At 53.8% G+C, this 12,983-nt stretch overlaps 1 protein-coding gene across 2 annotated transcripts in view; it reads left to right on the top strand.

Moving 5' to 3' along the window:
- The window catches only part of SGIP1 (SH3GL interacting endocytic adaptor 1), a 41,070-nt gene that overhangs the window by 16,067 nt on the left and 12,020 nt on the right, over positions 1-12,983 (top strand). The window contains exons 8-16 of one of the 2 annotated variants that reach the window (XM_071749900.1): positions 523-546; positions 2,165-2,189; positions 2,467-2,518; positions 3,542-3,627; positions 4,303-4,395; positions 4,896-4,970; positions 7,035-7,499; positions 10,206-10,327; positions 11,314-11,440. In XM_071749900.1, coding sequence (XP_071606001.1) covers positions 523-546; positions 2,165-2,189; positions 2,467-2,518; positions 3,542-3,627; positions 4,303-4,395; positions 4,896-4,970; positions 7,035-7,499; positions 10,206-10,327; positions 11,314-11,440 — 1,069 coding nt within the window. Of the gene's footprint in view, positions 1-522; positions 547-1,178; positions 1,306-2,164; positions 2,190-2,466; positions 2,519-3,541; positions 3,628-4,302; positions 4,396-4,895; positions 4,971-7,034; positions 7,500-10,205; positions 10,328-11,313; positions 11,441-12,983 lie in introns of those variants that run through there. The other variant, XM_071749899.1, reaches the window with a different exon arrangement.

The raw sequence follows: 12,983 nt of genomic DNA, 5'->3' as shown, positions 1-12,983 counted from the left end.
CATGGGAGTTTCTGGGTTTAGGGTGAGAAACTGCAGTTGGCTGCTTTGGGAAGCCAAAAATAAAAAAGCAAAAAAAACAAAGAAAAAAAAAAAAACAAAGAAAAAAAAAAAAAACACCAAGCAATCCTAAAACCCCAAAACAACTGGGGAAAAAAAAAAAAAAAAAACGACCAAAAAAAAAAAAAATCAGCAAAGAAGTGGGGGGAAGAGTTGGAGACTGGTGATTATTTGCCAAACAACACTTTAAAAACAGGAGTAAGAACCTGTTGAAGGGGCCAGGTCTGGATTTGGCTGTGGGGATCCCCTTTGCCATGGGGTGGCTTGGGTGCAGGGCTCTGTTCCTACAAGGTCTCTCCTGCTCCTATGGGATGGATGATGAGCTGGCTGGATGTCTGCTCCATGTTTAACACTTCCACACCTGCTGCAGGTCCTAACACACACCTTTCATTTCTGAGCTCTCCTTTTATAGGAAATATACTCTCATTTTCTTTTTTCCTTCCTTATTTTTCTGCATTCTTTTAGAGGAAAAGTCCGGTAAGAAAAAGGGTGCTGTGGTTGTTTTGGTTTGGGTTTTCCTCTCATTTTTTTAGCATGGTGTTGTCTTCTCTTGGTTGCATGGTTCCTGTTCTGCATGAGCTGAGCTGTCAGCCAGAAATAACCAAGTTTTGGAAGGCATGATGTTTATTATTTTCCTTGGTTTGATCTTGGGAGTGCTTAAAACCAGAGCTTTGCTTTCAACCTGAGTATTCTGGGGGGTTGGCTGAAAAAATCCGGTGGTTTGGGACAAGATGTCCAAAGTTTTATATTTTTTTTTTTTCTGGGGCCCTTTTATGTGCCTCATCATCATCATCCCAAATGATAACCCCAGGTGGGCCACGGCCTTCAGCCATGGTTTTTATTTTCCTTGGTTTGATCTTGGAGCACTTAAAACCAGAGCTTTGCTTTCAACCTGAGTATTCTGGGGGGGTGGAGTTTGGGTGGAAAAATCTGGTGGTTTGGGGCAAGGTGTCCAAAGAGTTATATTTTCTTTTTTTTTTTCTGGGGCCCTTTTATGGACCTCATCATCATTATCCCTAACGATAACCCCAGGTGGGCCACGGCCTTCAGCATCCAAACTGGGGACATCCCTCTGTCCCTTGGGGTCCCTCTCTGGACACTGCTGTCCCCCAGAGCTGGGGGCCCAGGAGGAGGAGGAGGAAGCCCCCGTGGTGTGGTGGGGAGGGGTGTGATGGGTGCTGCCCCCTCCCTCTCTGACCAGGTTCTCTCTTCTCTCTCCCCTCTCGCTGCCCACAGCGGCGCAGCCCGGTGAGGATCTCTGTGGCCAGGGATTGGGGGGTGCTGGGGGGGACAAGTGGGTGCTGGGGGGGACAAGTGGGTGCTGGGGGGATGTGGTGAGCCCAGGGGAAGGAGAAGCAGGGTGCTGGGGCTGTAGTGTCACCCTAAGGGGTGGTGGGACCTCATTGCAAAAGGGGCCGTGATGGTGATGATGGGAAAAATTCCTTTCCCGTGAGGGTGGTGGAAAACTGGAAGAGGTTTCCACCTCTCTTCCACCTGGAGATGTTCAAGGTGAGGCTTGGGGGATGCTCTGAGCACCCTGATCTGGGTGAGGGTGTCCCTGATACTGCAGGGGTTGGACTGGGTGAGCTTTAGAGGTCCCTCCCAACCCAAATCACTCTATGGTGAGCATCCTCCAGGATGAGCATCCTCCTCGACCCATGTCCCTGGAGCTGCCCCTCTCCCTGCCTCATTATTGAGGATTTGGGGCTTTTGCTGCCCACAGGCATGGGGGGGGGTGGTAGTGGCAGGGGGGAGGTTGGTGAGAGCTAAAAATAAATCAATTGGTGTAGATGGGTTTGCAGCCCTTCCAGCCTGAGGTTTTGGGGCTTTTGGGCCATCTCTAAGGGGATGAGAGTGGTGGTGGTGGCCCCCATGTCAGGCAGCCTTGCTCAGGGATGGGGGAATGGCTTCATAGGGCTCAGGACCCTCTTGGTAGAGGTTTTTTTCTCCTCCCTGTATGTTGGGAGCAGATGGGATTTCCCAGGACATGCCTGTGGCAAATACCCTCTTAGGTGGGCAAGTCCTGCCGTGTCCCTTCCCAGGTGACAGCAGCCACGTGCCCCTGTCCCCCTGCATCCCACTCACCTCCTGTGTTTTCTGCTTCCAGGGCACGATGAAAAGGAATTTATCCAGTAAGTATGTCCTGCAGAGCTTCGAGGGCAGTGGTTGGGTGCTGGGAGGCTGGCAGGAAGGATGGACCCAAATGTCTTCCTTAAGGACAGCTAAATGGGGACACCCTTGGGGCACCCTATAGAACCAGGGCAGAAATCAGTGCTGAAGCAATTAATTAATTAACACACAGGTGGGTTCTCCTCCTGAAGTGTCTTGGGTGGTCCTGAGGGTGGGGGAGAAGGGATGCTTGGGGTGGGGGGAGATGTCTGACCCTGGGCTGTGCTTCCTCTGCTGCAGATGAGGAGATTGCTCGGCCCCGGCGCTCCACACCCACCCCTGACCCTGCCAGGTGAGGACTGAGACCACGGGGGGGGGAAGGGGAGAGTGGGGACATGGGGGTGATGGGTGACATTCCCTGTGCTGGGCATCCTCAGGTCCCTCAGTTCTGGGACCCTCAGGAGCAGAAGGACAGGGAGGGGATGGAGAGTGTGCAGAGAAGGGAATGGAGCTGGGGAAGGGGCTGGAGAACAAAGAGAAGGGTCTGGAGAAGTTGTGAGGAGCAGCTGAGGGCCCTGGGGGTGTTGATCCTGGATCAGAGGAGGCTGAGGGGAGAGCTTCTGGCTCTCTGCAACCCCCTGAGAGGAGGTTGGAGCCAGGGGGGGTCGGGCTCTGCTCCCAAGGAACAAGGGATGGGACAAGAGGAACTTTTGGCACAACTCAAGTGGTGCCAGGGGAGGTTTAGGTTGGAGCTGGGGAAGAATTTCTCCCTGGAAAGGGTTGTCAGGGCCTGGCCCAGGCTGCCCAGGGCAGGGCTGGAGTCCCCATCATCCCTGGAGGGGTTTCAGAGAAACCCCTGGAGATGTGGGGATGAGGGACATGGGGCAGGGGTGGCCTTGGCACTGCTGGGGGAAGGCTTGGACTCAGTGATCCCAAAGCTCTTTCCCAACCCAACCCATTCCATGATTCTACACTGATCCAACACCACTATTTCCAGACACATCCTGGTGGTTGTGGGTTAAAACCTGGGGTGGCTTCAAACATACCATGGGCAGCAGCCCCTGGGCACCCCTGCTCAGTGGGGAGCAGCTGTGTTCACTCCCAGGGTTGGATCCTTTTCCCTGTACATCTGGGGAGGCCCTAAATGAGTGGAGGTGCCCAGGCAGTGAAGGTGGATCCCCCAAAACTAGAAATATAAATATATTCATATATCAGTTATGTATTTTAGGGATTTAACCACGTAGACATTTTAATGCAGTGTTCATATCTATATTTTTAGACCAATTCTATGCATTGATTAATCTGGATGTAATGATCCTATTTCTGTCTCCAAACCTGGAGCTGATGGTGGCTCTGTGCTTGTCTCATCCCACAGTAAGAAACCTGGGGAGGACCCCACAGCCCTGGCCCCACTCTTTGGGCCCCCGCTGGAGTCAGCCTTTGAGGAGCAGAAACTGGATGGTGAGTTTGGGGACGGGGGTGCTGGGACTTTTTCTCCTTGAGTTAAAGGAAAAAAACCCAAACCCAACCCATTCCCTGCTGGAGAGGATTTGTTCCCCAAAAGGTCTCCTCCTGGAGCCATCACGAGATGCCTGCCTGGTTGTGCCTCGTAATTAATGATGCTGCTTAATTCTTACCATCAAAACTCAGTCTTCCAGCAGCTGACACACAACTGAAGAAAAATAGTGCAAAAAATCTAAATCAAATATCGAGAGTTTGTTGTTTTTTTTTTTTCCCAGTGATTACAATTGCTTCTTTTCATTTTAAAACCTTTTTTTTCCCCTATACCCTAAAATTCCAGCCAATTTCTGCAGTCCAGGCACTGTGTCCCTTACCTCTGGGTACAGAAGTGGCATTGTTTTCTTTGTCAAGCAGCATGAGTGTCAAAGTAATTGCCTGACCTGGTTAGAGATTGGTGAGCCTGTAATTATCTGCCATGACAGAGAACCCCCTGTCTTTAATTAATGGGACCTTTCTGCCACTATTTATCTTCTCCTCTTGACATCCTTCAGCTGAACACGTCCTCTCCCCGTGTCCTGGTTTGGGCTTGGCATATCTAAGGAGATAGTTTGATCAGTGCCATGGTGTGGGGATTTATTTTAAATTTGAGGGGTTTTTTTCTTGGTTTGTTTTCAGCTGCTGTAGATCAGCCTGAGATCTGGGGGTCGGGCCAGCCCCTCAACCCAAGCGTAGAGTCCCCGAAGCTACCCAGACCTTTCCCAACTGGAAGTAAGTGCTTGTCAACCAAAAATCAATGTATAGATGGAGAAATCAAAGGAGTATTTCCCTTTCCTTCCCCTAGGCTCCTGCACAGTACAGTTCCCTCATGTTTTAATTGAGTAGCAAGTTATCCTTTCCTCCTCCCCCTTCCTTTCACCCTCCCAGGTGCCTCCTCGCCAGCTGGTGCTTAAAATGGTGGCACTTGTGATGGAAATGGTGGCTTCCTGGTGCTTAATCCCCCACCATCTTCTTCCTCCCAGACCTGTGGAGAGAGGCTGAGGTAGATAGGTGCCCGGGAGGCTCCAGGTTTTAATTCAAATGTTAATTCATTAACACGAAAATGTCATTTTTTGAACGGGAGCGCAAGCAAAGACATCAAAATAATCACTAAGAAAGCCAAAACCAACACAAGAAATCAGTGAAAAAGGCCAAGATGCAACTGTGCACGTCCCCAAACGTGTCACCACTGACTTTTTTTTTCCCCCCCTTCTCTCTGCTCTGTCCTGCAGCACCTCCCCCACTCCCCCCCAAAAACATCCCGGCCACGCCGCCGCGCACCGGCTCCCCTCTGACGGTGGGAATAGGTAAGAGCTCCTTGCTGGGACCCCCTGGCTGCCCCCAAACAGCCCCTCTGGGTGAGCCTCAGCACCCCGAGAATGAGCCCTGAGCCCCATGGGGTTGCCAGGTCCCCGTGGCTCCATTTCAGCCCCGGGTTTGACCCTGCAGCATCCTCAGCCCTGGTGCTTCGGGGGATGCTGTGCCCAGGGGGGGGGCTTGGGAGATGATTTGGGCTCCTGAGCCAGGGAAATTCCTGCTTCCTCCTCCCCCTGCCTGCACTAGGGGTATGGAATTCCTTCCTTTAGGAAGGAATGATGCCCCCAACCGGAAATTCCTGCTCAAAATGGGGGAACTGTTGGCGTGCTGCTCGTGGTCTGGATTAAGGGGATGCACGGGGTCTGCCTGGGGTGGGTCCTGCCCTCCCAAAATTCCCACTGATGCCCAGGAAGGTGGGGAAATCCCCCCTCCCCCAGTCAGGCAGCTGGGGATGTGGATGGGAATAAAGTGGTACCTGGAGGTACAGCCACGAAGGAAGGGATGGGATGGGGTTGGGTGCAGGCCAACAGGGGTTTATAAGGATATAACCCATGGTGCTGTGGGGACAGGTACTGAGCCCCCTGGGCCCTGAGGAGCATCCCCAGGCAGAACCCCCCTGCTCTGAGCTTCCTGCTCCATCCATCAGTGCTTCCCTCATCCTCCTCTCTCTTCATTTTTGGGAGCAGCCAGGCTGGCACAGCCCCCAGCTCCACACCTCGAGCCATCCACGCCAGAGAGTGCAAAGCAAAAAGCCACTTGGGGACCCCAAAAATGCCACTGCTTGCACCCAAACACCCCCCCCCCTGTCTGCTGTCTGTGCTGCACGGCTCTGGGTCCAGCCAGCGTGGTTAAATATATATATTTATGTGTACATGGGTATAAATATATATATTTATATGTACGTGTGTATAAATATCTATATACATGGAGTGGAATGTGGAGCTTTAGGATGCTGGGATGAGAATCTTATCTGAGAATAACAATAATAATCATCATTAGTGATGCTCAGGCCATAATGAAGTTGTTCTGAGAGTCTGCAAGGAATATTATGTGTACAAATACACATGAAAATATCTATGTAGTGGCGTGTGCGAGGGAGCTCCAGGATGCTGGGCTGAGTGTGTAAGTTGATCATCTGATATTAATGGTAATATTAATGATAGTACATTATCATCAATATATCATTATGTATCATTCTATCATATCCTTGTTACATAGTCATCATTATTATATCATTATTATATCATTATTATATCATTATTATATCATTATATCATTATTATATCATTATTATATCATTATTATATCATTATTATATCATTATTATATCATTATTATATCATTATTATATCATTATTATATCATTATTATATCATTACATCATTATTATTACATCATTATTATATCATCATCATCATTATTATTATACCATATCATTATTATACCATATCATTTTATCACTATATATCATTTTATCACTATATATCATTTTATCACTATATATCATTTTATCACTATTATATTATCATTATTGTACCATATCATTATTATACCATATCATTTTATCACTTTATAACATTTTATCACCATATTCTATCACCATATCATTTTATCATCATTTTATCACTATATATATCATTTTATCACTATTATATCACCGTTATCAATTCAGTGATATTCTCAGAAGTTTATTCTGAGAACCTGTGAGGAAGGTTTGGATCCAGCAGTCAGTGCAGGGAGGGCACAGGACGGTTGTGTAGGAAGGGATGGAGGATGCTGGTGATGGTGATGCTGGTGAAGTAGGTGATGCTGGTGATGGTGATGCTGGTGAAGTAGGTGATGATGGTGATGGTGATGCTGGTGATGATGTCCTGGCTGGCGGTGCATGCTGCCTCTCAGCTGTGTCTGTCGTTGTCCCTGCTGTGCCCGTCCCCCGTGTCCCATCTCCCGCTGGCGCCCCTTTGCAGCCCGAGCCCTGTCCCCCCCAGCAGCCCCCCCCGAGCCCCGTCCCCCCGGGTTAACTCTAAGTGTCCCTTCCCCTCCTTTGACCGCAGGAGGGGACCAGGCAGCAGCAGCAGAGCTGACAAGTGACAAACTCCCGTCCATCAGTGACTTGGACAGCATTTTTGGCCCCGTGCCCTCCCCCAAGTCCGCTGCCGCTACCGCAGAAGCCAAGTGGGTCAATTTTTCCGATCCGTCCCCGGAATCGGCGCCTCAGGAGCCGTCGGCCCGGGAGCAAGCGGGGTCCCCGCCGGCGGTGGCAGCGCCCCAGCCCTCCTCCTCCTCCTCCTCTTCCTCCTCTTCCTCCCGCCCGCTCCCCTCGCCGCTCCGCTTGGAAGAGGTTCCCAAGAAGGTTCCCGAGCAGCCTCACCTTAAGGAGGAGAACCTGGAGCCGGTCGCCTCTCCCAAAGATTTGGGGCCGGGACAAAGAGCCACCCCCCCTCCCCCACCGCCGCCCACCTACCGCACGGTGGTCTCCTCCCCCGGACCGGGCACCAGCGGCACGGGCAGCGCCAGCGGTACGTCCCCTGCCCCCGGGGGGGCTCCCGCCTGGCCCCGCTGACCGACAGCCCCTGTCCCCTCCCCTCTGCCTCGGCCCCGGCGCCCACCCGTCCCTCCCGTCGGGTTTTTGGTTTTCTGTGTCTTCTCCCACACCCCCCCCCGGTGCGGGTCTGGGGGGGGTGGGTGGGTCTGGGGGCCCCACGGGCGAGCCCAAAGGTTCCCTGAGATCCCCGAGGTGCATAAAAGTTGGCAGAGGGGGGGTTGCTGCAGCCCTGTCCTCAGTAGGCTTCAGAGTGAACACGGGTGGAAAGGCTCGGGGGCGTTGGATCTGCTGTAGACCCCCAGGTCACCTCTGGTGATGGGGTGGGTCTGGTGCCCTTCATCCAATGCTCCCTGGAGCTCCCCCAGCCACACAAAGGTTGGCAGAGGATTGCTGCTGCTGCTGCTGCTGCTGCTGCAGCCCTGTCCTCAGGAGGCTTCAGAGTGAACATGGGTGGAAAGGCTCAGGGGCGTTGGATCAACTGTAGGCCACCAGGTCACTGTCTGTTGTCACCTCTGGGGGTGGGATGGGTCTGGTGGCCCCATGGGTGAACCCACGGGTGAGCCCAAAGGTCCCCTGAAATCCCCAAGGCATATGAAGGGTGGCAGAGGGAGGGTTGCTGCAGCCCTGTCCTCAATAGGCTTCAGAGTGAACACAGGTGGAAATGCTTCAGGGACACACCCAGGGGGCTTGGGTCTGCTGTAGACACCCAGGTGACTGTTGGTTGTCACCTCTGGTGATGGGGTGGGTCTGGTGCCCTTCGTCCAATGCTCCCTGGAGCTCCCTGACACGCACAGAGACTGGCAGAGGATTGCTGCTGCTGCAGCCCTGTCCTCAGTAGGCTTCAGAGTGAACACGGGTGGAAACACTCCAGGCACTGGCTCAGGGGGGGTTGGATCTGCTGTAGACCCCCAGCTCACTGTTGGTTGTCACCTCAGGGCTCCTGAGATCCTGTAAGTCCCAGCCCAGAGGTGGCATTCTGGAGATGAGGGGTGCTTGGTCCCCCCTGAGGCTGGAGAAAGGGTGAAGCTGCTGGCTTGGTGTGGCAGGTGCTGGGACCTGCTGAATTATAAATATCTGTCTGCTGGGGGGGACAGGGGGACAGGGGTCACCTTACAGGAGCTGGGGAAGTGGAACCTGAGCCTGTTACTCGAGGCTGAGCACAGGGCATGGCACCATGGCCAGGTCCCCGGCACCCCCCAGATGTTCCCCCTGAGCCTCTCACCCCTGCAGAGCCTCAGGCCTGGCAGGGGGTGGGTGTGCAGCCCCCCAGCTGCTGTCACCAGCCTGCTGCCATCTGCTCTGGGGGTTTGTCACCTCCAGGGGGGTTGATGGGGGCTGTCCCTGTGAGTGTGGCTTTGCCTCGGTGCTGGTGGGTGTTCTGTGCCAGCTTGCTTGGGCGAGGGTCCCCGTGTCCCATGGGAGCTGGGACTTCTCCAGGAGAGGGGCAGAAAGGTTGTTCCTGCCCTGCTCTCTCCACCCTGATGCCAGCCAACTGAACTGGGAGCCATGGGGATATGCTGGTGGCCCTGAGGGGTGGCACAGAGCAGCCATCCCAGGATGGATGTCCCACTGGAGCCAGTGCTCATGGTGTCACCCAGGCAAAGTGTCACCCACCCAGGGGATGAGCATCCTGGTGGCATCCCCGTGTCACTGACAACGTCCTGCCTCAGTTTCTGGTGGTGGAAAATAATCTGGAGGTGCAGCCAACCCCTGGAGCCCTTCAGGTCCTGAGGACCAAACCCCCTGCCATCTCACAGGACCTTTGCTGCCTGCAAAATGTCCCCTGGAAGCCTCCTCCTTGTGACACTCCTCAGTGTTAGCTTGCTCCTGAAGAATTCCTATTTTGTAAAGCTTTGTTGGGAGAAGGAAGGTGAAATTCAAACTTCAGTTCCCAAGCTAGGCTTCTAAATGCAATTAAAAAATAAAATAAAATTGAATGTTGGGGGTGTGCAAGGGAAGGACTGGGGTTTATGGGCTTTGAACAAGCCCCTTTCTTGTCTCACCCCCCTGGTGTTTATGTCTGAGCCTCATTTCTAGAGATCTGCCTTGGGTGTTGCTTTCACTGGAGTCAGCACCCTCCAAACCCAGCAAAATGATTCTCTTGGAAGTGGGAAAAGTTAGGCTAAAGGAATTATTTCTGTACATGGAGAAAACCACCCTGCTTGGTCCAGATCCTTGGGTGACTGCAAACAGGGCCCTGGCAGCACCTGCTGGGGACCATCCAAGCCCCAGAGCCAGCACCTTCCTCTCCAAAGCTCTTCTTGGGACTCACTTTGTGATCCCATAACATCATTCTCCCCCCTTTCCTCTTGGCTTGGACAGAGCTTTGCCTCTTTGCCCAGAAGCCCCAATTCCTGTGGGGGGTCCCAGGGAGCTGCTGAAGCCCAGGAGCTGCAGCATCACCTACAGGGCTTAAACCCTTTTGTCATTTTTGCCCAGCCCACACTGCTGGTTTTCAGGTCAAGCTGGTAAAGTTTTTGCCCAGCTGAGAAAGGCATCAGCAGTCCCCAAAACCTCTTTCCTCCCCCCTCCCCATGGAGCACCTTGTAGAGGGGGATGATGCAGAGCAGGGCATGGGTGGGCACCCACGGCAGGACCTGGGGAGGGGAAGCTTTGGCTCTGAGCCCCTGGGAGGGGGGTGACAGACCCGTGGTGGGCTCACATCTCCCATTTCTTGCAGGTTCCTCGTCCCCAGCTCGCCCTGGCACCCCTCTGGCCACCTGCAGCACCCCCCCACCACCCCCTCCCAGGCCTCCCTCCCGGCCCAAGCTGCCTCCTGGCAAACCCACGGTCACCGATGTGGTAGGTGCAGTGTCACGGGTGGGAGCGGGGAAGGAGGGGGTGGGAGATGACTTGGGAGCCTGGGAAGAGGGGTTCATGGAGCAGAGCAAGTTGTTAGGAGCAAATAACCGGGGGGTGATGGCCAAAGGGGTTGGGGTTCTCCAAGCTCCGTCCCCCAAGGCGAATTCCACGTAGGAAAAATTCCACTGGCCAAGTGGGTGCCTGGTGGGACCCCTCGCCAGCACCCCACGGGTCTGCCCCCCCACCCTTGGCTGTGTTCAGGTAAGTGGGAGAGGATTTGGGGGTTGGTGGTAAGGATGTGAAATTGTTCCCAAAGAAGCCCATGGACCCAACGGGATGGTCCTGAGGCAGCTGGCATGGGGGGGGCACTGATCCCACAATGATGGGAAAACCCATCCCGTGGGTCCTGCAGCTCCTCTGCTGGGTGGGGAACAAAAACACCCAGGGACACAAAGTGGTTTTCAGCTGCAAGAGGGAAGATTTAGGTTAGAGACTGGGGAGGGACTGGGGACAAGGGCCTGGAGGGATGGGATGAGGGGGAAGGGTTTCCAGCTGCAAGAGGGGAGATGGGAGGGAGAAATTCTGTGCTGTGAGGGTGCTGAGCCCCTGGGTGCCCAGGTTGCCCCCAGAAGCTGTGGCTGCCCCATCCCTGGCAGTGTTGAAGGTTGGATGGGGCTTGGAGCACCCTGGGCTGGGGGAGGTGTCCCTGACCATGGCAGGGGGGGCACTGGGGGGGCTTTAGTGCCCCTTCCAACCCAAACCAGTCTGGACTGATGATTCTGCTCCATGGTGGGAATTTTCTGCCACTTTCCCCAGTCCAACCTGAAATGCTGTTGGCACCAGGAGATGTCTGGGTTTGCACCAAGGCAGCCAGGGGGTACAGAAGCTTCAGAGTGGTTGATCTAGCTGTCTCTGTGCATATTACCTTGCAGTTTTCATTACTTTATGCTGTTTTATTTTTGTTTGTTTGTTTTTCTTTTCTCCAGTCCAGACCTTTTAGCCCTCCCATCCACTCCTCCAGCCCTCCTCCAATAGCACCTTTAGCCCGGGCTGAAAGTACATCTTCCATCTCTTCCACCAACTCCCTGAGTGCAGCCACCACTCCCACTGTTGGTAAAAACCCACAGCACTGCTGTGCTTTCACTTTTCCTGCCTCTAAAAAAAAGATTATTTGGAGTAATTGTTCCTTTTCATGTACTAGGTTGTTCCTCAGGTTCCCAGTTCTTGATTGTCCTCAGGTTTTTAAATGCAGAAAAGGGGCTTGAGGGGGTTGTGGGGGGTCAGAACTGGGATGCTGGAGGGAAGCTTGCTTGGAGGCAGCTCCAAACATTGTGAGGAATGAATGTTTGGTGAAGGCAGAGGGTGTCATGAAGTGAAAAGTAACTTCAGATGTGCTTATGATGTGTAAATTTGGTCAAAAAGGGCGATTTTTGGTTTTTGGGCCCATTTTTTTTTTATATGGGGGATGTCTGTACCCTGGATGGGGAAGGGGGGGCTGAAAGCCAGACCTTGGGATCCAGGAGGAAAATAATATACAAACTCTTTAAATGTCTTAAATTCACCTTTCCCCTTCAAGTGGTAGCTGGAAATGGAGTCTTGGGAAAGGTTCTCCCAACCCCTTAGCATGGTACCTCCTTACCACCCCAAAGCCCTGCAGCTTTCTTTTGGAGGAACGTGCCTGAAGAACATGGGGTTTGTCAGCCCCAGGGTGCCTGAGACCAGAAAACCAAATCCAGTCTGCCTGGCAGCTCCCGGGCTCCATGTGCTGGGTCCCTCTGTCCCCTTTGTCCCTCTGTCCTGGCACTCCCCCCCTGCCACCCCTTCATTGCTCCTTGCTTCCCGCAGCTCCATCTTCTCCCAGAACATCCCTCCCCTCCTTTTTTTCCCCCTTTTTCCTCCGTGTTTTTTGTGGGGAGCAGGCCAGCTCTGCATGGTGGGCACAGGGCTTTGCTGGCAGAGGGAGCTGAGCCCCCCAAACCCAAACCCTCTGGTGACCCAAACCTTAGGAACCACCCGGAGTGGTGGCATCACCGGCCCGGCACCCACCTCCTCTGGGGGCTGGGAGAGGAGGGAGGGGGTGGCTGTCCCCGTGGGGCCACCCGAGCTCTCCCTGGGGCTTTGCTGGAGTCTCCAACCTGCGTCTCCGTCGTCTCGTTCGCTTGGCTCTGGAGGTCTTGTAGCTGCTTGTGCGTGTCCGTGGGTCACTGTCACACCTCCAGCTGGGGGTACAAGGGGTCCCAGGGGGGGGGTTGGGCCCGTCTGTGCCCGTTCTCCTTCAGCTGTGGTTGTGGTGGCCGTGCCTGAGGGCCTGGTGGCCGCGGGGCACTTGGTGGCCACGGTGGCAACCGTGATTTGGGTGGAGAGGAGCAGGCAGGCTGAGGGCTAAGGGGGCACGGGGGGCTTTGGGAATGGGACTGGGGAAAGGGGGATGTGTGCTGGTCCTGCAGGCACTGAGCCCCTTGGGCTCCTGGGTTAAAATTTCTTCCTTTTTCTCTCTGCTCTCTCTGTTTTTGTGAACAAACCCAGCTGCTCGATGGCTTTGTGACCCACCCACCCTGAGCTGGTGTGGCTCCTGGGGGGACAAGTTGTGCCCCAGTGGCTTCCACCCCTTGAAGGACAGCTGAAAATCAAGGCTCTGGGGTCACCTGGCAATGGG

Source organism: Heliangelus exortis, chromosome 8, assembly GCF_036169615.1.
Source record: "Heliangelus exortis chromosome 8, bHelExo1.hap1, whole genome shotgun sequence".
Classification (NCBI taxonomy): domain Eukaryota; kingdom Metazoa; phylum Chordata; class Aves; order Apodiformes; family Trochilidae; genus Heliangelus; species Heliangelus exortis.
Note: the sequence above shows the minus strand (reverse complement) of the source record. Positions and strands in the feature narration are given on the sequence as shown.